This window comes from Polypterus senegalus, chromosome 11 (assembly GCF_016835505.1).
Source record: "Polypterus senegalus isolate Bchr_013 chromosome 11, ASM1683550v1, whole genome shotgun sequence".
Lineage (NCBI taxonomy): Eukaryota > Metazoa > Chordata > Cladistia > Polypteriformes > Polypteridae > Polypterus > Polypterus senegalus.
The window spans coordinates 84,380,008-84,407,431 of record NC_053164.1 but is presented as its reverse complement, the minus strand read 5'-3'; the positions used below and the strand labels follow the sequence as shown (position 1 = coordinate 84,407,431).

General features: G+C 36.9%; 1 protein-coding gene across 8 annotated transcripts in view; it reads left to right on the top strand.

Annotated features, from left to right (window-relative positions):
• Nucleotides 1–27,424, top strand: part of LOC120539266 (neurexin-2-like) — a 2,018,463-nt gene that overhangs the window by 199,422 nt on the left and 1,791,617 nt on the right. For all 8 annotated transcript variants that reach the window (XM_039769182.1, XM_039769181.1, XM_039769180.1 and 5 more), the window contains exon 2: nucleotides 23,825–25,209. In XM_039769182.1, coding sequence (XP_039625116.1) covers nucleotides 24,504–25,209 — 706 coding nt within the window. In that variant the 5' untranslated portion in view covers nucleotides 23,825–24,503. The remainder of the gene's footprint in view (nucleotides 1–23,824; nucleotides 25,210–27,424) is intronic.

Sequence of the window (27,424 nt, the reverse complement as noted above, 5' to 3'; positions counted from 1 at the left end):
CCAGATTTACTGAATTTACAGAGTGTTCACTAATAAATGTATTTGCATTTATGAAGCTGTTAGGGGAGGTAAATTTTTTTTTTTTACATTGCTAGATGTCCCAGGATCATACTCAGTTAGAGCACCAATGGGATAAGTGAAATGAGGCTAGAAAAACAGCATCAGATTATGCAATGCCTTCTTGACGCTAAAAATCACACGCAAGTGCCTTCCCCAAAAGGAAACACTAGGGACTGTGCTGATCCCCACATGAAACAGGCACATGGAATGCTGCCTACCGGATCTGACCTTTTAACAACTATAGAGTGCACTCATTTATTCTCCCAAAGTGGGCACTTGTGACTTGGTAGTGATGGGACCTTAGATACAATTGTGGGACTCTCAAAATTTTTGTAATAATAAAAAACTCCTCCCCTGCATATTTTATCCCCTTGGCATTATTTTATACTTACTTCAAGTATGGAATAATCAATATTTACTATACTTAACTAGAATGTTTCATAAATGTTATTAAACAGTAAATATTTAATGGTCCAGTTGTTCAAGAAGTATCTGTGTAATTGCTATATAAATACTTTTTTAAATGTGTATCAAATAATATTTGATCTGTTCTTTTGATCTTTACATTTATTGAAAACTAGCAAAATACCCGCGCTTCACAGTGGAGAAGTAGTGTGTTAAAGAAGTAATGAAAAAGAAAAGGAAACATTTTAATAATAACGTAACATGATTGACAATGTAATTGTGTTGTCATTGTCATGAGTGTTGCTGGCATATATATATATATATATATACAGTATACACACACACAAACATATAAACACATATATACACATATATATATATACATATACATACATATATACATATATACACATATATACACACACATACACACATATATACATATACATATCTACTGTATATACTGTAGATACACATACATATATATACAAATCTACATATATATCTACATATATATATATTAGGTGTGGTACTCGATTAAAAAAATTTATCTAATTAATTAGAGGCTGTGTAATAATTAATCTTGATTAATCGTATGTAATCACACATGAAAATTTTCCCCAAATCGCAAATGTTTTTTTTTAATTTAAAAGGGTTTTAGTGGGCGACAGAATCAAATAATAGACATGGACATGAATATTGTAAACTCAAGCTCTTTTAATTTCTGAAAAAAAAATGCTTTTAAACTGCATTTCAATTCAAAACAGAAACAAAAATATCACCCCTGGCTAAAATTGGGCAGACTTAAAAATAAAGTGGTATTTTAAGTACTTTAAGTACATTTTCAGAATGGTATTGTCTTTAAATAATAATAAAAAAAAAAAATCAACATAAAGTGCAGTTTTTCTTCTTAAAAAAATAAGGCAGAAACATAAAAGGTAATTTGACCAGCTTCACCTTTAAACTCTGAGTAACCTTAGCCAAAATTATTTTGTACATTAGGCTAAAACAGTGTGATCATTGAACATTTTGTAATTAGATGTAATTAGAATTACTAACGGTCACGGAAGTCCAATGATCCCCAGTAAGAACCACAAAGTCCGCTTTCTGTAATGCATCTAATTTTGCTTGCTTTTCAGTGTGCACAAAACCATGCTTTTATCAAGGCTTCGCTCGGGTAGTCTTTTAAAATGAAATTTTCCTCCAATCAGTCGTAGGAACGCGCTTTATTCCGACTCTAACATTTTTGTAGCTCTGATGTGTGCATCAATGTAATCGATGTACCAGGAAATCATGCATTGACAAAAGTTCCCCTTTGCTTGGAATTGAAAGTGTGATTAAATGCGTTATTTTTTTTTAACGCGTTATGGAGTACATGCAGCAAACCTTCTCAGCTGTGCTTGTGCTAAGAAAAGGAAACATTTTAAAAATAACGTAACATGATTGTGAATGTAATAGTTTTGTGACCGTTATGAGTGTTGCTGTCATCAAGGATTTGATTATAATTTCTTTCAATCAGGTTCATATTTGGACAGTTTGCACAAAACCACGCTTTTATCAAGGCTTCCGTCGGGTAGTCTTTTGAAATGAAATTTGCCTCCGATCAGTCCTAGGAATGCGCTTTGTATCCATTATTCATAAAGCTTCAATTGGTGATCTGTCTTTCTGCGTTAACCGCATATTTTTTCATACGTCTCAAACCAAGGGGATGCAAAGGTAAAATGAATCGGGAAGCGCGTGTACATACTCAGTGCACCTCCTCTCGGGAATCGAACCTCGGACGTCGGCGCTAGAAGCCTCTACTATTGCGCCACGGCGTGTGGTTTGTCTATTTGAGAGTATGTAGATCGGGGTATATATATACATATATATATATATACCTGTGCTTTGCAGTGGAGAAGGATTTGATTATCATTATTTATTTCAATCAGGTTCGTATTTGTAGGATGTGTTGTGTTCAAGTTACATTCCGTGTTTGTCAATCGTTGTAAAGATAACAGCTTTCATTCATCGATTTGTTTCTTACGGCATCAATAAACAGCTCGTCTTCCTCTTTATCTGAGACCTGACACACTGCATGCACAGGTCTTTTTTTACACTGTCTTCCTTTAGCGGGACATTGACTTTTTCCACCGTGTGCTTTGTTTCCACAGTAGCTGCACTTATGAATATGCTTGTATGTATCACACGCTTCATAGTTTTTTGCTGCCTTCTCAATTGTGTAATTCGGTTTTTGTTCAGCACTCTTTGGAACTGTTGCTTTTTGTCTGTGCACTGCGTCATTTCATGTGAGCCGCTCGGTGTACATGCATAAAGTTTCTCTCGCAGTTTCGCTGAGTTTGTGCCAAACACCACCCTGACCATCTCATCTTCCTCTGCATAAGCACAGTCCTTCACCCATGAATATTTAACGGCAGTGTTTCTATTGGATTGCTGCTGATGGACGGCCTTATATGGGCAGGCACTAAATTACGGAGGCGGAGTTACGCCTCCCACGGGCATTGAGCAGAAGTCTATTATAGTATATGTATGAAAAAATAGGTTCTAGTTATGACCATTACGCGTAGAATTTCGAAATGAAACCTGCCCAACTTTTGTAAGTAAGCTGTAAGGAATGAGCCTGCCAAATTTCAGCCGTCTACCTACACTGGAAGTTGGAGAATTAGTGATGAGTCAGTGAGTAAGTGAGTGAGTGAGTGAGTGAGTGAGTGAGTGAGTGAGTGAGTGAGTGAGTGAGTGAGTGAGTGAGGGCTTTGCCTTTTATTAGTATAGATGAATCTACCAGAGCCGCAAATGCACGTTGTAAGGTATATATTTCACTCCTGGGCCTGAGGTCCTAGACATCAACACCACATTCATTACCATTACTGCTGGATGCCTTTTGCATGCAAATCAATTTCCTTCCATTTTCATACTAGCCACATGTTCATCTACCAATTTATCAAGGTTGAAACTGTGTAAAACTCTGTCACACTTTTTTGATAGGACATTAACACTCTTTACTTTAGGTTGTGCATCAGCCAGATGGTACACATCACTTAAAATTAATGGCAACATATTAATTTTCCTTTAACTGGCATAAATAAACACCCTTTTCAGATCAGTCAACAAATAGAAGATACTTTCTATTTGTTTCAAATATTATGGTTTTAAATATTATATATTATTACAGTTTTAATATTTTAAATATTATGGTTTAGAAGCTGTTTCATTGTGTGAAGAGTGCAGCCATGCCCTGTACCAGTGTATGCTTCCCAACCTAACCTGTCCTGGTTTAGAGCCAAATTTGGTCCTGGGTTCCCACTTTGACAGAACCAACTTCTGTTTTTGCATGGACTCCTAGTCTAATTAAGTGAGCTGTTATTTCCCAGTTTCTATGTTTTGGGAGTCAATTACAAAAATGTACTATGCAGTTATATGAGAATAACATAGTTTATTTCAGTATTTTCATTCTAATCTTCATTCTGTTTTCCATGTGTTCTGGATATTTAATCCATTATTTACTCAATTGTGTGCCTGATGCTTTAGTAGTTGCAGCCTTTCATCTTTTAGTGTTGTTTGCCTGTGAGTCTGCTCTGCTTGTTTTTAATTGTCCTTATTAGGATACAATGAAGGGGGCAAACTGCATAGAATTAGAACAAAATAATGGGAAAACAACAAAAGAGGGTTAAGCATTTAAAGCTATAGCAAAAACTGAAAATATTTCTTAATGTCTTATTAATGTAAAAATCATACTGCTGTGCCTTTCTGAATACAGAATAAGAGATGAGAAAAAAAGACCAGCTTATTATATGAGATCAGTTATTATAACTAACTGTTAATCTGGTTGAAAAAAAAAAAACCCTGCAGCTACGGTGGGGCTTCAAGACAGCATTTAGGAACCACTAGTTTAGATAGTTTGAGAAGATTATTAATGTTTACATATTTGTACAACAAGTTTTACAACACATTGATTCCTCAAAGCATTGCAGTGCAGTGTCATGTGTGTCACGTTTAGCAAAATCAATAACTCCTTTTTGCACTGAAAACTTTGCTCAAGTACTATAAGCAAAACCAACACATTTTCCGCCTACATCTTCAGGTTTCCATGGATAAAAAATATTCATTTAATTTCTACAGCTATTTTTTCTTTTGAGGTTTCTTGGGACCCCTGAACCCATCCTGGCATCAGAAATGAAATGAATAATCCATCAATTGGCACTGTTGTTCAATCACAGTCCCTGATATCAGAAGCCTTCTTTTAGTTATATCTGTAAGTCTTTGTGGTGTGGAGGAAACTGGAGTGCCTGGAGATTACACATTGGAATACAGTGAGCACATATAAAGTGTCCACAGACTAGGACCAGTCAGGAATTGAACATGTGCTCTAGTAGCTATTGAACTCTACCACAAGGAGAAAGTGAAGAAGCGAGATGCATTAGTTAAAACAATGTTTTATCTATCACTTCTAAAAGCATAGGATTTTAATATAGGCTTGCATTGTGCACCTTATCAGCCTGTAATGCACTAGTATTCTCATGGGACAGGTAGCTGAGGAGAAAGGTTAACTTAAAGGAGTTCTCCTTTATATATCACTTTAGCTGCAAATAACTTTGGGCCTTTTCTAGTAAGCCGTTCAGAAGCCTTTTTTTATGAATATCTAATATACTTTTATGTCATTTATTAGTTACTGTGATATAGCGTTTAAGTGTTTTGTCTCTCAGATGTTAAGTAGCAGCCTGATTACACTTGATTGACATTTCCCAAGATGTTAATGGGCAAAGTGATGCAAATGGATGTGTCTGATTCATAGAGAAGATTTAGCGGGATGTACTAGAGGTTTTCTGAAAAACAGCAGATTTAATGTTTAATGAGAGTCTTGATAGGAGTCTTAGATGGATAAGAAAAGCTTGATTCTCTTTGTTCACAGATTATATGAAGTATTAAAAGGAAAAAAATGAAAGAATAGGCAAAGGAAAAAATCATTGTGCCATTCTCAGAGTAGTGTAACTCACACTGTTAGCATAATTGAAACCATTTTTCCCCATTGTTCCCTAGAGTGAAGGTGCCCAACATATAGAAGGTAATGAAATACAAGTGTTCTGAGCTGTGATCCAAATGGGGATGAATTGGAAAGAATAATGTTGTACATACTTTAAATGTAGTAAAAAGAGAGAGAGAGAGAAAGTAGTCAGAAAACCAGGGAAAACGTCAATATTCATGACAACAGAAAAAACACGGCAATACATCAAAACTTGAAACAGCTGCTTGACAGCAAAATAGGGTTCTTTCACACAAGTAGAGCTGAGCAAATCTTGAAGACACATTTCAGAATTAGAGAGTGCCAGTGGTTTGACCATTGTACTTTAAAAAGTTCTTGTGTAAAGACAAAGTACTGAAAGTTTCTGGCACTTTTCAAATGAATTTAAGTGATTTTTTTCTTTTAATAGTGTTAGTATTTTAATAGTATAGTAGTGGTATTTTAATAGTATTAATGCAGCAAATATCCCCCTGCTACTATAATTGTCCACCTAGTACACCTGCTGATTACCCTGTCCAAGTGAACTAAGCAAGTTGAGTGTTGTTCCATTTATTGTATGCATTTCAAACAAACACACAAATATCACACAATGAGCTACACAATGATCTGAACAATGCGTTTAGGCCTGAAAGTTAGGAGAGATGGAATGTTTTAGGTTAGGAGATAAAGCAGTCGATGGCTATTGTTCTACTCTCTTTGGCTGCTGGTCAATGAAATGACAACTACTGCCAGTTCTTGGTTTGGTTGGCTTTATACTAAGGCCGCTGGAAGGGGAAGCATTAAGGATGGGACCACAAGTTTTCTTCTCAGTCATTGTCTTCCTGGCAACGTGCAAAATAAGATTACGTTGAGGAGCTGTGCAACCTTCAAATCCTTCCCAAGGCTTAGTGACCATATTTCCCCTAACGCAAATTACAATTTCTGCATTGTCAACAGTGCTAAAGGGGCTAACATCTTTCTTGTCCTTCTACTTGATCACAGTCATTTTGCCTTTTTGCCATGAAACTACCTGCACCTTGGTGAATCTTCAGGTAACCATATGCATGGGGCTTATCCTGGTGGTTTGGTTGTACAGTGCTATATGCATCAGTTTCAATATCCATGTCAATGTCTGATGACCAGTTCACATTTTCATTAATATTATTGATTCAACTAATTGTTTGAATTGTAATTGGCTTTCAGCTTCTTGTTTATGCACCATTGTGATTTTAATGAAGAATCTGCCCCACTCATGAATATTGATGAATTACCTAAGAATGTCAAAAAGCATAGAAATATTCATGAGTTTTTGCAGAATGATATTTTTCATCCACTAGATGGCAGAAAAATACTGTCTCTAAAGTTATTTGGCTCTAACACTGTAAAGCGGATCCTTACACTTCACCCTGAATCTGACTTGTGATTAAACATATTTATGTAGAATCATACTTGGGGTTGATGCCAAGGAGGTTAAGTCTCATAATCTGCCATTTCACTTGTGGTCACTATGAGGATGAACTGTTGAATGTGTCTGAGTTTAAAGTACTCCTTCTTTCTTTTCCCTCTCCTGTGACCATATGATGTATACCCCACCTGTATTGTGGGTATGTCTCTACAGATAAAATGAATTCATCTTTTTTGCCATTTCCACCTATATTTTGTGTTTCCTAATATCTACATTCTGGTTGAAGATCTTCTTCTGCTACAGTCAATGTCAATTTATTTATATAGCACATTTAAAATAACATAGGAATGCTGTGGCCAAAGTGCTTTACAATAACAGAATAAAATAAAACATACAAATAACATAAACAGAAATAAAATATATGAACTTAAATAAAATAAATAATAAACAGAAGTAATGCTACATAATCACAATGAGGAAACCATCAGTATTACTGAAGGTCACGGAATGCAAGTGAATGGAAATTATTTTTTAATCTTGTTTTGAACAGTTCAATTGTAGAATACTCCTTTATGTAAAGAGGTAAAAAGTTTCACAGGCGATTAGCAGCAGCTGCAAAAGCCCTGTCTCTCTTAGTTTTACACTTGGTATGAGGGACAACAAGAGACAACTGACCAAAAGATCTAAGTACTCTGGATGGCTGGTGTAAAACACATAATTCAGATAAACAGGCAGGAGCAAGCCCATGTAAAGATTTAAAAACTAGCAACAAGATTTTAAAATCAGTTTGAAAACTGACAGGCAGCCAGTGTAAAGAAGCTAAAATTGGAGAAACAGAATCAGACTTTCTTGCCCCAACCAGAAACTAGGCGGCAGTATTCTGGACCAACTGTAACCTGCGTATCAGAGATTTGTTAATCCCAGAATATAGCAAGTTGCAGTAATCAAGGTAAGAAAAAATAAAAGCATGAGTAGCTTTCTCAAGATCCCCAGAAGATAAAAAAGGCTTGATCTTACCTAATAGACGAAGCTGGAAAAAGCAACTCTTGACTTTAGAATTTACTTGTTTCTCAAAAGAGAGGTTACTATCAAAGATAAGACCAAGATTGCGGATTTAAGGTTTGCAAAAGACAGAAAGAGCCGAGAAGTCCAAGACCAATTTGGGCTGTAACCGATGGACCCACTATAAGCACCTCCGTTTTATTTTGATTCAGATCAAGAAAATTATTAGCCATCCAGTATCTTAGTTAAAAAAGACAGTCCACTTTAGTTTTCCTCTTTTTATTCTTTTGTTCACATAGTCTACTTTTTCTGTTTATTTTACACAGGAAAGCACATTTTGGCAGAGCTGCAAGTAAAAGGAACTTTATAAGACTGAGGTTGTCCTTCTTTTAAATTTGAACTGGATGGCACATTATGTAGGTTAAACTTCACTCTAATCATAGGAAGTAAAAATAGTTTTGTAATAATATAATCTGTCTTACAGTTTCAGCTCTTCCAGAAAAAGCAACTGTTATTATTGCTTGATTAATAATACCTTTGCAGTAGGTATGTTTATTATATCTGAACAATGAGCTACCACTGACTGGCAGATGTTTACTGGACCCATGAGGGAGAGACAGATGGGCTTCAGCATTATGTGCTGGGTGGACTAAATTATTAGCAATGCGTGTGGGCCTGTTCTGTGCACCTTGCTGGCTATTTGTTCACCTACTATATGAAAAATTGGTTTGTTGACTTGATGCCCTAAAAATATCTCACTGACGTCAATTCTTTTAAAGCATGCCCTTGCACACTCCACGTGCACCTGCAATCTGCTTGGGTAAGATTAGATACTAACAAGCCTTTTATTTTTTGGTGCAACCTTGTATTTTAGAGTGCCCCAATTATAAGATGCTCATTTGCATTACTACTGTAGGTTGTGGAGCTTTCAAAGAGAAAATTCTTATTCCATCTCATGAGGCAGGAGGACAGACAGAAGGGGTATGAAAATAATAGCACAGCTGATTTTCAGCATTACAATATCCTCAACACATTGTTTTAACCTAGAATTATACTGTAGTTCTTTGTAATGCTTAAGAAGATGTAGCAGGAGATGGCAGACACTGCTTGCATTTACCAAACGAAAGAAAACATTTGGTGCGGTAACACAGTTTTAACTTTACAGATCAGTTCTGCCTCACTCTGTTGTAATGATTCTGAAATACTGTTCTGCCATGATACTGACGCATTGTTACATATCTCCCTTTGCTTCATTGATTTATGATTGTCATTGGCTAAAATGTTTTATGGCATTGCAGGTGGTCTCTCCTATAATGGCCTCTAGCTTCTTTACTGGATGGCAGGATATCTTTAGATTATCATTCAGTGTTTTCTAATAGTATTTTAACATATAATCAGTTTAGCTTACAACTTACAGGAAAACATGACCAAAAAGACTGCCAAGTGATTCAAATAATGCACTTTAACTAATGTACCTAATCTGACATGCACATCATTGGAATGTAGGAGAGGATCCAGAATGTCTGCAGAACAAAACACACAGGGCAACCTTGGTCGAGGTACCAGTTAATCATGGCACTACCAAGAGGCAGCAGCTAATTATTGTGCTATCAGGCCCTCCTTTTACTATTATCCATCCATTTTCCAACCTGCTGAATCTGAACACAGGGTCACGAGGGTCTGCTGGAGCCAATCCCAGGGCACAAGGCAGGAACCAATCCCAGGCAGGGTGCCAACCCACTGCAGGACACACACAAACACAACCACGCACTAGGGCCAATTTAGAATCACCAATCCACCTGACCTGCATATCTTTGGATTGTGGGCGGAAACCGGAGCGCTTGGAGGAAACCCACGCAGACACGGGGAGAACATGCAAACTCCACGTAGGGAGGACCCGGGAAGTGAACCCAGGTCTCCTAACTGCAAGGCAGCAGCCCTACCACTGCGCCCCTCCTTTTACTATTATATACAATTTACACCTGTCTTTTCTTATTACATAAGGTATACATTGAGGAGTTTAGATTTGTGATCTAAGCACTCAAATACTGAGCTGTGCTTAAATTTACAGGTTTTCAGTACTGTACTCCTTTCACTTCTCCATAAAACCTCACATTTTCTTGCAGTTAATTTTTTGTGTATCCTGTTTGAGGCCATGTTGAGTGTATACTTTTTATGTGTGGAAGATTATTCTAGCCACAATTAAATGCAATCCAACATGTTACTCTGCTGAAATGTAATACATATGCAAGTGGAACATTTCATTTTGTCACAGTTTCATTGTGTCATAATTAAAAACATGTCAACCTAACGATCAATTGCTTTTTACTGTGGCACACACTTTTCCTGTCAGTTAAAATGCAATACAAAAGCATGTTACACTTTAATTCATGTCCATAGATCACATGTCATAACTAAAAGCAAAACAGATACATGCTTGACTTGGCGACAGCACAGTACTGCATTTCAGTACGACACCATGCTTTAATTGTGCCAACACTAAATGTAATGTACATGAAATGGCTTGATGTGGCTTGGCTAATGACTCAATACCCCACTTGCTCTGTATGAGGCTCTTGGTACGTACCTTCGTCTGAACAAAATATTTAACATGACATGGCCACGCAAAGTAAATACTGTTGCTTTCCTCAAATAATTACAGGCATATTTATATCATAAGTATGGATCATCTTTCACCATTGTTTGCAAATATAATGATATGGAGCCCATCCTTACCCAGCAAATGCAAGCCAGTAACCTTAACTGGCCTTAACTCCAATCTATTGAACAGCAGATTAATACATACACATACACACTAGGCTAATTTCAAATCACAAATCAACCAAACAGCATTTGTTTCAACTTTTGCAGGAAATTGGAATCCTTTGAGGAGCCCTTACAGAATAGGCATAGAAAACAGATACACAGCTCCATAGAAGAGGTATCTTAGCCAAAAACTCCATTGGGGTCAATGTGCAGTGAGGCAACAGTACAACCCTTAAAAATATAGATACCATTATCGACATTTTAAACAAAATTGTCTGCACAATTCATAAATATATTTATTTAATATTTTTTTGCCTCTGTATGCATCTAATTTAGTCACAAACCCTTTGAAACACGATTTTACTGTGAATTTTAGTTTAATAACCATGGAACTTATGCCATTCTGCATTCAGACTAAACTTCCTATTTATCATTAATGAAGAATTGCAATTTTGAGTCACTGTCATCAAATTATTATTTTAGTATCCTGGTTTGTGACCTATTATTGCCCCACATGTGGGAACAATTGAATATTGAATAAACTAGTATGTCTGTCAACAGTTTTACAGTATTCTCATGGCAGTCTTCTACTTAAATACTGCAGAACATTGTAATGTAAAACTTAATCTTCTTAAATTTTCCCTTAAGAGTACAGAATGGATATGGTGGAGCTATTACTTTATGGTCCGTGTAAAAGCCATGGCTCCTGTGATTAAGACAGCCCAGCAAACACAGTATGATCGTGCTCTCACAATGTAATCTAGGGCATTTCAAAGATGCTACTATTGTTTTGTTTTTAGGAAACAGTATTATTCATAACATATGTTTATTCTGAACATGTTGGTTGATATCTTTATGAGGAACAACTGAAAGATTTTTCAGTCCTTACCTGTGATAATCTGAGTTTTGTGCACAGGCTGTGTACTTCACTATGAAACTGCTGTTCAGACATAAGCTTTATCTTTGTTTACAGCAATATTCCATATATATTTCACACCATTCAGATTTTATAAAGCTTAACATTATCACCACCACTACAAATATTCAAGGTTAACATAAAAGAGAAAATCCATTCAACTGTAAAAAAGTTACCATTAGAGTTTTTCTGAGTTTCAATTACCATATCTTAATTGTTTACTTAAATGCATTCCAGGTTACATGCAAGACTTTCCACGTAAAATGATGCTTGGCCAGTTGTTTCGACGTACAATGTCTCAAACATTTCTTTTTTTCATTGCTTGTTCAAATGTATGCGTTACTTACAGATTTGAGTTTAATTATGTAAGCATATAAATGTAAATGTTTCTAAGGAATAGATCAAGATGTTCATTTAGTGACTTTGATCATTTGATAGGTAAGAAACAGAAAGTAAGTGCATGTGATTGTGGCTGTATACCATTTCATAATGATGAGGTAAAAGCTATATATGTAGCAGAAAGACATAATTATTGGTGTAATGAAGTAAATTCCATGATTCCAAATTGTATCTTATGACCAGGTTTTTTTGAGGGTTTCATTCTCCAGACACGGTGAACCAGCTAAGAGCTATGAAAAATATACCAAGGCAGGCTCAATAAGTTGAATTATGTCATAATTTGCTTGAGTAGTTTTTACGTTAGATAGACTACCTGCAGCATGGCATTCATAACTTAAGTGAATATGGGACTTTTGTATCTAGTAGTACATAGTGTACAAAGCCATCTAAATAAGAAGTAAACACTTTGTTGCCCATGTGGGATTTCCAGATGACCTTGACCAACCCGCTTTTGCTCTTTGTTTGGTCAGGAAAACAGTGGTCTCTGCTTTGTCAGCTGTTATTATAAACTCTACTCATGGACTCTTCTTCAATGTGCAGCCTATGTGCAGCTTTATAATTCCTGTTGTCAAGAAGCAGCTGCTAGTCGCCAGGACTTAATCTTTGAGGTTGCACTATCTGATGTGCGTAGTATGACAGGTTAAAAGGTCTGCATTGATAACATTTCCTTATCCAAAATTGCAGATAAACTGCAACCTCCTTCATAAAATGTACTTTACTGGTTACTGGTTGGCTTAATTTCTTTGACTTTGATTTCTTATTCATGTTTTAGGTTTTGTTATCAGAATTCCCAGTTACAATTGGTCTTGTTCTGGACCCTTTCATTACTTTGTACTATTTTATTCTTTAGCACAACAGAGGGTAATTACCTAATCAGTTGGTTTAGGGCCAGGATATATTTAACGCTAAGCAACACGAACACTTGTGGGTGCTGCTGTTATGCAAGCACTGTACTGTCTGTACTTGTGTGCATGCTTTATGTAAATCTGGAGTATTCCACTAGGTGTCAGTGCGAGACATCATCACGGTGAGAAAACAATGTCCGGTTTTGCTGTGTTGTAAGATGAGGAAAGAAAGAAGCTGAAGATAAAAATTCTTTGCATTCTGATGCTGTTGCGAATGTGTAAAAAAAGATGGCAATAGAGAAGATGGTATATGAAACCTTTAAATGTATTGTATCATTACAATGGGGAATATGTGATACTTGTATTGCCTACGTGAGAAATGGATGAAGAAATGCACCACAAATACTTTAACATGTCAGCCTTTAAATTTGATGATTTGCTTCACCACATTGAACCATTCATCAAATATTGAAGCATGCACATTGATCCTGTTGAAGTGGCATAGATATATCTTAAATTTGCTTCCATTTCATCTTTCACATTTCTACATCCACTTTCAAAGAACTGGCATGATGCCAGCTGTTCTGACAGGCATGTCTGTCACTATGGAGATGTTAATAGTAAACAATGATGCTGACGTCACTTACCAAAACTGGAACACACATGCCACCCAAATTTTTTCTGTTACTGTATCTTGCGCACATATCACGTTAATTTCTGACAACGTGCTGGGAACATGTGGCAGCCTTAATGCATGCGCGTAAGTGTTCTGAGTGTCAAGTATAAACCTGACTTTAACAACACACCTAATTGAAGGTAGGGGAGGTGGGCAATTACAAGCACAAAGGTGAACAGTAGCAGAAAAGCAACAAAGGCATGCAGGGAAAATAAAACAAAACACCAAAATAAACAGACAGATGAGACATACAAATACTTACATCATTTTCTGGTTGGAAGCATTTCATTTTTGGCTTGTTCACAAGTATTTTAAGTTATTTATTTTTACTACTATTTTAACTTTCAGCTTCTGTTTTGCTGTGTGCCCTGCATCCGGCATTACCCAAGTTGTTTACCCACTTACAACAAATGCTCTTTAAACTTAAACACATGACAGTTATTAGATACTGTATATATCTTGGTTTCAGTAATTTAGCAGGAATGACTTATTTTTGATAATGTCCAAAGTATGTGAATACATTTTGTCAAGGTGTATCTTTATTATTATTTGTAATAGTGTTGGCTAGGACAGCATAGTGGTGCAATGATAAGAACCACCACCTCACTGCTGTAAAATCTATATACAGTATATAATTTACTAAGGCAAGACAACCATGGAAAGCACGCCGGAAGTGGTGTGGACTCACTGAGCCTCCGACAAGTAAGACACCTATGGCGCACGCAGAAGGAGCCACGCCCACCAACTCCTGGCACCTCCGAGGAACATTGACTGTTCATAGAAGCATGTTTCTCACGGAGGTGAATTGCCATATGCATGGTGCTAAACGGTTTGCGAGGGGTATCCCATTAGATCCTCAAAACAATCCTTTACAACTGAGGTTAAAACACAATGAAGTAAGCAATCTTTAAAAAACGAGTTTTCGGTTACGATGCACGACCGCGTGCACCATGGCAAACTGTTTTACTGTGTTTGTTCGTTCCATGCATTGTTATAATGTTGCTTTTCTTGCTGATTTATTACATTTTTCAAATGTTAATTTTCTCCCTGTGCTTAAAAATCATTAAAAACTGGCCTGATTATGCGGCGTATTGTACGCCGTGGGTTGGCTAGTATGTTCATATTTGAGCCTATTCACTCTCAATGTGAGGTTTGCACATTTGCATGTCTGCTTGGGTTTTTTTTTTCTGGTACTTCTTCTTTAATATCCCAAAGGTGTTAGGTTAAATAATGATACTAAATAATAAGAGAAGCTGTGTGGGGATGATGCGAGTTTGGCATGTGATGACACACCTTTTGCAGTGATGATTTTCAGAATTACATCGAATACTGCTATGATTAGTGGGCCTGGTTGTTGGCAAATGCATGGATTATGGCTAAATTTTGTCATTGAAATCGTGCACTTTTAAACTTCCAGATGCATGGTGGACCTACCACGAGGAAAACAGCCAATTGACAAAAAGAGTGACTTTTTTTTTTGGACATTAAAATGAGTGCAAAACACAATGAAGAATCAACAAATAATGCAGATTCAATCAATGCAGTGAATGTCTTTATAAATAATAAAGTGTCATAAGCCCAGTGGTTCTAAATATAATTACTTGAAATTGGAGCCAAAAAACTTGAAAAATTCATTACTGCAATATAAAATGGTAATCAGAATAACATAATAAACAAATAAATATCAACTTTTTCTGACCTTTGTAAAAGTTCTACAAAATGTAATTTTTCAAATAGTCAACACATACAATGCCTCATATCAGTAACTAGAGAAAATCCTTATACAGTATTTAAATTAAAAGCTCAGGCCTCTTTTTTTACGTTTATGAAACATTTATATAGCCTAAGACTTTCTTTTCTTTTACTTCAGTTAAGTAAATCTCTTTTTTTGTGTAGTATATGCTACAGAAAAACAAATAGTTATAAAGCAATAGATTCAAGTTATTTTAACTAACACATTCCAAATGTAAAATGGGTGTGTTGTTACATATTGAAATTTGAAGTAGTTGAAGAATCATCTTTGCCAGTCAGCAAAGACCAACATTTGAGTTATGTCTGTGAAAATCTATTTTTACAACAATTGTGAAAAAAATGCAAGTCCATTCGTAATTTTTTTTCTAAAAGTGCTCAATCTGACACAATAATATGAATGAAAGAGAATTTTAATAACAAGTAATAAGAGGAAGGAAAATGGGGCTGAGTTAGCAAAAGCAGTTTGCAGTTCTTGTTCTGTGATGCAGGGAGTCAAATCATCTCTAAAAGAAGGTTATTGTGATATTTATATATCCATATACATTATTTTTCTGTCCTTATATCATAAAAAAGCACTGTTAAATGTCATTATTCCCACTAGCTGTGCTTTTGTCTATTATCTTGCATGTAAATTAACCAGACTCTGTAGCATTCTGTATTGATACTGTACTATAAAGCTGTCATTACTGACCACTATCAATTCATAGTGACAGAGAGATGACCCTCTCACTTAGAAGAGAGTGAACGGGCATTTTTGTATATATATATTTACATTGCTTACTTCATATTTTTATGAGAGAAGGTGAATTTGTAAGTGCAGCGGGTTTCTGAAATATGATATAAAACCATATATTTAGTATTGACTGGGTAAACACCAGAAGAACATAGTCACCAGGATAGCAATACCTATGCACGTTAAAAGGAAAATTTGTAATTTTCTTCACAAAGGAAAACTTTTAAAGGAGAGATTGCCTACCTTAATAGGGCATTTAAAATAAACACAGATGCTGGAAAAATTACATTCGGCAGGATGCCCATACTGAGCAGCACCTAAGGTCAGTACTTAACCATAGTACTTTAATGCTGTATATCAGAGATGGTGAAAAAATAAGCCTGATAAAAGTCAGATCATTTCCCTTTAAAAAAACAAACTTCAATCTAAAGGTAATGGCTTACCATGTTATCTCTTTAAAATCTCTACTGAAGTGCACATTTCATAATCTCTTGGAACAATTCTTATGTAATAGTATTGAAACACATTTTGAGTCTGGGCTATTTTCAAAAATCACTCAAGTCTTGATCATTGTGCAGTTTACAAGTGGCATGTTGATTCCTTCAAACATCTTAAGCTTCCTCCTCCTCATTTTTATTACTTGTGTTAATAGTTTTTAAATGTGTAGATTACTCCTAAGACGTCTGCAGGTGATCAATATCGCTACTCTTCTAGTAAACTGTTAAGCCTTTACTTTATATTTACTACATATTCTCTACAGTTAATAATAATTTTGGTTTTGAATTTGCAGCAGTGTACTCTTTTCACAGCAATCAACAAAGCTATGTATCTTGCTAACTAAAAATATAAGTAATTCAGTCCAGCTTATATAAACCATATTAACACATGAATTGTCCAAGACCACACTTCAACACAGGACTAGTCCACATATTGTATTCATGACATATGAGATGTACATGCTTCTTACTCAGTATATGCAAGCAGTTCAGGCATAGGCCTTTATATAACATTCACATCTTTGCCTGCCTTTCATCTATTCTTACTTAAATTGCTTTTGATTAAACCATAAAAATAAAACATATGCAAACAACATCTCTGTAGCTTTATGTTTGTAAAGTGTGTTACATCAAAAAAAGGTTTTGTTTGTTGTTGAAAAAAAATAAAACCAATCAACTTGAACACCAAAATTCTGAAAGCAGGTCAAATGGTGCAGCAAAAACGACAATTCCTTTTTTTCCATCATTTTCACATTGATTAGTATATAAGCTACAAAGGTATTTGTGCTTTGTGAGGTATTTCTATCTTTAATTTTTGAACAACATTATCATTGCATTAATTGCTTGCTAAAGCTGACTTTTTTAACACGTTTCTGCTTGAGTTAATGAGGAGCCTGAAAAAAAATCACCTTTGATCTCTGAGGTGAGTTTCTATTGTAAGATCAAGAATTCATGAAGGTTTAGTTGTGGCACTGCACACTCTTTAATCAGAGACACAGCAAGTACAGACATGACAGATGAGCTGGTCTGTAATTTTCTGACCAGATGAGCTATTGCTTTACATATCTAGAATCCTTCATACCTTAATGCATAGTAAAAATGTGACATTCAGAAGATTACATATTTGCACTTTTCCTGCCACATCTTTGAAATTAATTTTTCTGTCATTTTAGTAGTTATACCACCACCATTCCTGTTTCTTTTATGTAACGAATAAGCTACATATTCTTCATATTTCTGTGATTCTCATTTACTTTCATGGACATTTATAATCCTGCAATTCCAAAAGAACAGAATTGAAAATCATGGGACAGAAATTATGTGTTATACACAATCCCTAACAATATGCAATATAAAAACTACTATATACAGTATACTGTAAATCACAAAACAGATATGTGCTATATGGCTAAAATATGACCCCACACTTCTTTTTCTTCTTCTTTCGGCTGTTCCCGTTATGGGTTGCCACAGCGGATCATCTTCTTCCATATCTTTCTGTCCTCTGCATCTTGTTCTGTCACACCCATCACCTGCATGTCCTCTTTCACCAAATCCATAAACCTTCGCTTAGGGCTTCCTCTTTTCCTTTTCCCTGGCAGCTCCACCCTTAGCATCCTTCTCCCAATATACTCAGCTTCTCTCCTCTGTACATGTCCAAACCAATGCAATCTCACCTCTCTGACTTTGTCTCCCAACTGTCCAACTTGACCTGACCCTCTAATGTACTCATTTCTAATCCTGTTCATCCTCGTCACACCCAATGCAAATCTTAGTATCTTTAACTCTGCCACCTCCAGCTCTGTCTCCTGCTTTCAGGTCAGTGCCACCGTCTCCAACCCATATAACATAGCTGGTCTCACTACTGTGCATTAGACCTTCCCTTTCACTCTTGCTGATAGCTGTCTGTCACCAATTACTCCTGACACTCTTCTCCACCCATTCCACCCTGCCTGCACTCTCTTTTTCACCCCTCTTCCACAATCCCCATTACTCTGTATTGTTGATCCCAAGCATTTAAACACATCCACCTTCGCCAACTCTACTCCTTGCATCCTCACCATTCCACTGACCTCCCTCTCATTTACACACGTGTTCTGTCTTGTTCCTACTGACCATCATTCCTCTCCTCTCTAGAGCATATCTCCACCTCTCCAGGGTCTCCTCAACCTGCTCCCTACTATCGCTACAGATCACAATGTCATCAGCAAACATAATAGTCCGCGGGGTCTCCTGTCTAATCTCGTATGTCAACCTGTCCATCACCATCGCATATAAGAAAGGGCTCAGAACTGATCCCTGATTTTTTTCGACAAGACTATGGCGGCGTGTGCGTCACGCGAGGCTCAACGTCTCTTCAGATTTTGCAAAATAGCAGTGTTATTCCTGCTCATCTCAGGTCTGTTCGTTTAGAACAGCTTCGCTTTTACATCCTACACCCGACAAGAGCTTTTGGATATTGATCTACACAACTTGGACTGTTTTATTTGCAACCTTCATCTCATCCCTGAGATAAGAAGAACACCCGACGCTTCGCAGGCTACCCGAAGTACTCGAAGATGGCGCAGAGACCGTAAACAAAGGAGGGGGAAACGCGGAGGGCTAACAGCTAAGCTAAGGCTAACACCACATCGGCTATCCTTACCCAGTATTTTCCTTGCTAATGTGCGGTCCCTGGCGAATAAAATGGACGAGTTGCGACTTTGGATCACCGACAATAGGAGAATACTGGACTGTAACATCATGATATTCACAGAAACATGGCTACACAGCGATATACCTAACGATGCTATAGAGCTAGTCGGGCGCCACATTCTCCGGGCGGACAGAACAGCTGATGATTCTGGTAAGACAAGAGGCGGAGGATTGTGCATTTATATTAACAAGGCTTGGTGTACAAACTCTGTCATTGTTGGAAAACACTGTTCAGCTGACCTTGAGTATCTCATGGTTAAGTGTAGACCATTCTATCTGCCAAGGGAGTTCACCTCCACTATAATAACAGCTGCATATATCCCACCGGATGCTAATGCTAAGCTTGCTATGAAAGAACTCTATGCAGCCATTAGCAAACAACAATCTGCTCACCCTGAGGCTGCATTTATTGTAGCAGGTGATTTCAACCACTCCAACCTAAAGACGGTGCTACCTAAATTTCACCAACATGTCTCCTGCCATACCAGAGGGGATAAAACCTTGGATCATGTTTACACTAACATTGTTGGAGCCTACACAGCTACACCCCTCCCCCACCTGGGACAGTCTGATCACCTTTCTTTGTTTCTCACCCCCAAATACTCATCACTTATCAACTGTGTGAGACCAACAGTGAAGACCATCAAAGTGTGGCCAGCGGGGGTTGACTCTACACTCCAGGACAGGTTTAAGGACACAGACTGGAGCATGTTTGCCTCGCAGGCCACCTTCGACTCACAAATAAACATTGACTACTACACACACTCAGTACTGCAACACATCAGCACCACAATTGACAGTGTTACCACAGAGAAGCGGATCACAACGTACCCGAATCAGAAACCATGGATGAACAGGGAAGTGCGGCTTCTGCTAAAGGCACGTAACAATGCCTTCAGATCAGGTGACACACAGGCCTACAGTACTTCCAGGGCAGAACTGAAGAGGGGCATCAACAAGGCCAAGCTTAGCTACAAACTGAAGGTGGAGGGGCACTTTGTCAACTCTGACCCCCGACGTATGTGGCTGGGCATCCAGGCCATTTCTGAGTATAAGTGCGGCACTTCCATGCAGACAGCCATGGATATGTCCTTCCTCAATGAGCTGAACGACTTCTACGCTCGCTTTGACAAGGACAACAAGGAAAAGTCCACCATAACCCTACCCTCTGATGACTGCCATACCATCACACTCACCCACACGGAGGTTCATAACGCACTAAGCCGCATCAATGCTCATAAGGCTGCTGGCCCTGATGGCATCCCTGGATGTGTCCTTAGAGCATGTGCTGAACAGCTGGCAGGGGTCTTCACGGATATTTTCAACCTGTCCCTTGCCCAGGCAGCAGTGCCAGCATGCTTCAAAACCACCTCCATAGTGCCAGTGCCGAAACACTCATCACCAATGTGCCTGAATGACTAAAGCCCTGTAGCACTCACGCCCATAGCTATGAAGTGCTTTGAGCGACTGGTACTGGCACACCTCAAGACATGCCTGCCCCGCACACTGGATCCTCACCAATTTGCCACCGTAACAATAGGAGTACAGAGGATGCGGTATCCACAGCGCTTCACGGTGTACTCTCACACCTGGACAATAAGAACACCTATGCAAGATTGCTGTTTGTTGACTTCAGCTCAGCATTTAATACAGTCATCACTTCCAAGTTGATCACTAAACTTGTGGATCTTGGTATCAATAATTCTATCTGTAATTGGATCATGGACTTCCTGACCAACAGACCCCAGCATGTCAGGTCTGGCCATAACTGCTCTACCACCATTACACTCAACACTGGCGTTCCACAGGGCTGCGTGTTGAGCCCGTTCCTCTACTCCCTTTTCACTCATGACTGCAGGCCCATGTATGGATCCAATTCCATCATCAAGTTTGTAGACGATACCACGGTGATCGGTCTCATCAGTGATAACGATGAGTCTAATTACAGGGAGGAGGTAAAACACTTAGTTGTGTGGTGTGCTGAAAATAACCTGCTCCTGAATACCAGCAACACCAAGGAGCTTGATAATGGACAGAGACAAGAATTTCATTTCCCAGAATGCAGATTAGATTTGAGATTAACACATTTGAATGTTTACCTTTTAATCTAACGAATAATACCAGGATTCACTAGCCTCAGGACAAGCTCAGTGTTATTTTCCAATAAAATAAATAAATTAAGCCAATAAAAAAATATATACACACACCACACAGCAATTACAGGCCTGCTTCTATAGCCATAGTAATGTATTGGTTTCTTTATAACATATAACAAATATTATGAAACAGTTGGTACAACATTTTATCATCTTATTCATTATGCCATCACGTACCTAATTTTGAGTTAAACCTTTAAATGTTATCAATATTTATCTAAGACGTTTGTAGAGTAGCATTATCAATCCACATTCCATCATAGGGGAGTTTTTTTCATACCGTAAATATTAGTTCATTTCATTTCTCACATTCCTTTGACCATGCCCTTGCTTCACCTGCTTATATCTTTGTAAAGCTATTTTTTGTATGTGACCAAGATGACAACCACACATGATATAGAACACTTGCAGAATTTTAAAATACCAAAGACAACCTCTACCTCTAAGAGTCACTTTTTAATAAAGCAATTGCATTAAATTTGTGTCAGTGCGAGAAATATACATTTATGTTAAACTGCAAGGATTTTTTAAATGAAGTATTGCAAATATTAGAAATGTGGTTTGATTATACCTGTCCAGATGGTACTAGTCTCTATCCTCACTCTCACTATTTTTTTTTAATATCTACAAACTACATGAGAATTTTGGATACTATTAAATATGTATTATATTCAGGGATCATTCTGAGCTCAAATAAAGTATTCAAAAGCAATTCCTAGTACTGAATGACTTTAATCAATGTCATCCTCAGGTAAGGAGACCACTGATTTACAAATGTAGTTTCCTCTTATATTCATGTTAAAGCATAAGTACATTTACATTGTCCACAACAATGCCCTACAAGTCTTTTTGAAGATACCTGCATGAAAAAAAACATCTTTTTTCTTCTATGACTTAAAGCTTATAGTGTGGATCACAATAAAAACTTCCAGAATTTTTACACCAGATGGCTCATTTTTATTTATGCATGCTCTTCACACTTAAACCCCCAAAATGTTCTTTATGCCTTCTATTCCCAAAAAATGAAGGTGGTAGATGATTATTTTTTCAATAAGTTGTTTGAAAAATTTATTGCAAAATGGTGACACAATGGTGAGTTCTTGAACCAGACAGACCCAGCCTTGAAAGTCCTTGTTCTGAAGTTACATTGTTTTCAACATGATACCGGTGATTTACCTTAGTGACCTGCTGCAGATATCAGTACAGCACAACAGGAAATCTACACCCTGTCTTCTCTTTCTGTGCAGATTTGGGGATATAAACCTGACTTTCAGTAGACCAGGGGATGGCAGAGGCCACCTGCATCTAACTTTAGAAAGGCAATGACTTCTTCTATGAAGAAACCATTTTTTTTCTTATTTTTTTGTCGTGATATTAGCCTTGCACAACTATCTGGATTTGGAATCAAATTGAGTTGAATTCTGATGCAATGAACATCTTACCACGCTGTGAAGAGGTGTGCTATTTTAGCATTTCTCAATTAAAAATTCTTATTCTTAACCATAACCTATCCTGGCAACACTAGGCAAAAGTTGGGGGCACAAGGAGCACCAGTCCATTTCAGGGCCTACTCTCACACACACACACACCCACACTTTAGAATAACCAGTTAATGTAATGCAAATATACTGCCAGGTTTTTGGTTGCTGCGGTGTTCACTTGCTGTATTTTTACGGATACCAAAGAGCACATAAAATCCCCCCAAAAAAGTTCAGCTTATTTTTTTTACAGCAACTGTTTTTTACTTACAAATGAAGCAAACTATTTTTGACACCAATGAATACACAGCAGCCTTCACTAATGCACTAATACTCCAATGTAGTACAGTATACTTGTACTATGCACTTTTATTTTTTTCTTCCATTCTGACTTGTTATTGAATATACTCAGTACAGCCATGCAATAAGCTCCCTCACACGTAACTAACTCAGCGGGGACCGAGCTGGCTGTTTAGCTGAGTGGTAAAACCAGTGCTTATAATTCCTAGCATTCTATGCATGCATCCCAGCCAGGCCATCTCAGTGGGTATAGCTGCCACAAGAGGGTCTGTGCAACTCTTTGGCAGAGTGTTTTTGTTCTATCATTATGCCTTTTTCAACTCCATAAGGTTTTGTATACCTATCAAAAACGGTAGGATATTTAAGCATAGATTTAAGCAAACTTGACTCCTTAAGAGTAAAGAATATGCATATTAAGAAACCTTTAAAACTTTCTTTGGCACTACAAATGCTTACCTCTTAAAAGAAAAAATAGAATAGTAAATGTGGATGATTAGGTCAAAACCCTTGTAATCAGCTGAATCCAGCATACAGTAACTACATGGTAAAGCTAATTTCATTTTTGTGTTTGTGTGTGTGTTTTACCTTTTTTGTTATTTAAAATTCATAAAATATTACTGATATGCAATAGGGTAAATGAATCAAAAAATCCCTGGTAACCTGGGCTAAGTCTACCAAGGCAAAGCATATGCAGTACTTTTTGAAATAATTTAAACATTTTTTTCTTTCTTTCTTTTCTAGAGTGCTTTTGGAGAAAGTTGCAAGCAAAACAACTCCTTCTGCGGATTGGAGGAATTCTTCTTTGGTCATTTATTGATTGAGCACATCTATCAAACAATTTGACTTCATGATCAAAAACTGGTCACAAGTTATGAACTGAATCTATGCAAAACAAGATCAAGGAAACATGTATTACATCATGTGGGTAATTTGTGAGTCTCCAGACACAAGATAGCCACATACAACAATTCCTTTGTGTAAATTATTTTCAGGCTTTTGCTCAAAGGGAGTACAAATTTAATACTTTGAGTCAGCAGTTGTGATCTTTTTTTAATAAAGCAATTTGTTGTGGGTTGAGAAGGAGCACCACCTCCTCCCCTGCCCATTCAGTATTAACCAATGGAGAGGCTATGCAGAGGAAAGAGTTACTTGTAAAGAAAGAACCGCACAGTGATTGATTGTTGGAGAAGCATTCATCTCAGACTTGTCAAACCCATGAAAATTGGACTTAACTTTTTTATTGTTAAAGTAGCTAGAAATAAATCTTTTTCCATGCTGTTAGATTACAGAGAGATAAAATCTGGATTATTTTAAACAGATTATACATCTACCGATTTCCTTAAAAGGTGGATTAAACAAGAGCTCATCTTGGATTGTCATTCATTTTTTGGCTGCATAAGAAGAAGAAGAAGAAGGAAATATGGTGAACATTAGAGCTAGTTCTGTATTTTTTTGGGTGTTTCTGTTGTCCCTGATTGGAGGAGGGCTGGCTCTTGAATTTGCAGGAGCTCCAGGACAATGGGCTAGATATGCTCGTTGGGAGGCTGGCTCAATGGGAGAACTAAGCTTCAGTCTTAAAACGAACATCAGCAAAGCACTGGTGCTGTACCTAGATGATGGAGGAAATTGTGACTTCCTGGAGCTCCTGATTGTGGGTGGGAGACTGCAGCTGCGTTTTGCAATCTCATGTGCGGAACCAGCCACTGTTCATTTGGATACATTTGTTAGTGATGATCGTTGGCACATGGTACTTCTGACTCGTAACTACAGAGAAACAATGCTGGTGGTTGATAGTGAGGCCAAAGTAGCAGAGGTTAAATCTAAGCGTAGAGATATGTCTGTAGTTAGTGATCTCTTTGTAGGGGGCATCCCTCCTGATGTGAGGCTTTCAGCTCTTACCTCAAGTACTGTCAAGTACGAACCCCCCTTCCGTGGTTTAATTGCCAACCTGAAAGTGGGTGAAACACCTCCCACTCTACTAAGCAGTCAGGGGATTCAGAGTGACTCGGAGTATCTGTGCGCTAAGCAGAACCCATGCATGAATGGAGGACTGTGCTCTGTATTCAACGGCGAAGTTCGGTGTGACTGTACTTTGACCAGATACCATGGGAAGTTCTGCAATGAAGGTAAGGAGACTGCATGGATTATTTGTATATCTTTTTGATGAAATAATATACTTCATAGAGAGAAACAATCACATTACATCATAGTCTGGGTCTTTGAAACATCAATGTAAGACAATGGTAAATCATACAATGTCAAATTTAATAAATTGAGTGCCATTTAAAATAAAGTAGCACAATAATTTGGACTTTCAGTTTTATGTGATTAACAAAATGGTAAACCTTCAAAGTCCACTTCTAAAGCAGAGCACAGAATGGAAATTTGAAAGAAGTTTAACTATTAAATCACTGAGTGTTATACACTGTACTTTGCTCAATATCCAATATCATATACACCAAGTTTTTTTTTTTTAAGATGAACATATATCAAAGATAAATGGTGCATTCCAACTATCTTTGATAAATATAGAAAACAACTTATTCATCTTTTTTTTTTAATTTATAAATGAAACAGTAAGAGCCAGGGTGCAATACTTGTGAGAGGAGGATTTTTTGGTTTAATCATGCATGAAAATATAAGCAGAACAATTAATGTTTAGTTATTATATATTTCCACCAGGTTTGCAAAAGAGAATGCTAACATTTATCAGTTAAGCTTTTTCCACTTGTAAATCCATTAGATTGTTATGTTTAAAAATGTTTTGCATCCATGACACTGATTTATGCAAAAATTTAAGAAAAAACAATATGCGAAGCAGAACATGAAGTAAACATATTATGTTATTTTATATCCAGGAAATGTTGCTTAAAAACTTGAAATGAACAGCAAGTAATGTTTTGTCGTCCATCTTTCATTAGTAATTAATATCAAGAATGAATGTTAGTCAAGCTATGTAAGTAAATAGTCAATGATAAGCGATTTCTTAAATGGTGTTGAATTAATATTTAGCCATTACATGCTGATACATCTGTATCAGTGTAGAATTATTTCCATACTAATACCTCTACTCCCATATGGGAATACTTTTCGTTATTTTTACTTAGTATTCCAATATTTAAAACTTTTGAACAGTGTAAATTAAAATAAAAATAGCTTTGTTTATTTTACGTGGAAGCTTCAATTCTGTGAGCCTGCACAGTTCTTTTGGGTGTCCATGCTGATCAGCAAATTTCTCAAAAAATCTGCCCAATTCATTAATCATTACTGTTAAAAAAGGGTAGAATGGATTACATTGTCAGGTATTTAATTTTAAGTCACTATTAAAGAATTCTGTTAACTTGCTGTGGCATTACTATTTCTTCACTGCTTGCAACCTGGTTAAAATAAATCAAATATTGTTCACAAAGCAGTGAAAAAGACCTTTGCTTGCCATTTCTTACTTTATAACATCACACAGGACGCCATATAAGCTTTTTTTTTTTTTTGCAGTTTATGTAGGATTTATTTTATTTTAATATGTCATAAAAATCCAGGAGTTAAAACGGCAGTATGATCTAATCAGAAGTTCCCATTATACTATAGCTTTTTCATTCACCTTTAACTGGTGTCCTGTTTAAAGAGCAGTTTGGTTTCTTTGGGACAGCTCATTTTCATCATGTAAGCATAGCAATCAGCTCAAATTAACATTTCTGCTTGTTGTCTTCTCTGTTGAATAAAATCCCAAGGGCAGGCTCTTCCTGGAATGCTATGTATGAGAAAGGAAGATACTGACATCTGTCTTTACCTCTGGGCATTTGTGCAACAGTCTTTAGGATGATCTCTAGTCTAATGCTTCAGTGTCTATAAGATATTGCTTACCCTTGTAATCAAGGGCAGCATTGGCAGAATTTATAAATAATATAAAGCACAAGCCTTTTCCAAGGAAATTCATAATTGCATTAAATAATTCCCCCTTTGTTTTATTTAGTGTAGCTATGAGGGTCAAGAATGCTATCATATAAGAGCTTTTGCTTCCAAATGGTTCACCTAGTGATATTATAGTAAAGTTTTCTTTACTTTGTAATGAACATTGTAATGATTGGGTATGGCTTTAGTCATATGAATAGAGGCAAAAAGAACTGCGGAAGAACTGGGATTTTCTTTATATCCTAGGAAGAAGAAAAATGAAATCTGAAAACAAAATTGTCAATTTCCTATTACGACAGAGTAGAATCACAGAGCATGTTGCCATCTCTGTTTGTTACCTTGTAAGATAATAATAATGGCTGTAGAAGTATATTAGATGTTCCCTCTTATCATTTACAAAACAGAACAGTCAAAAAGATTAACTGATAGTGT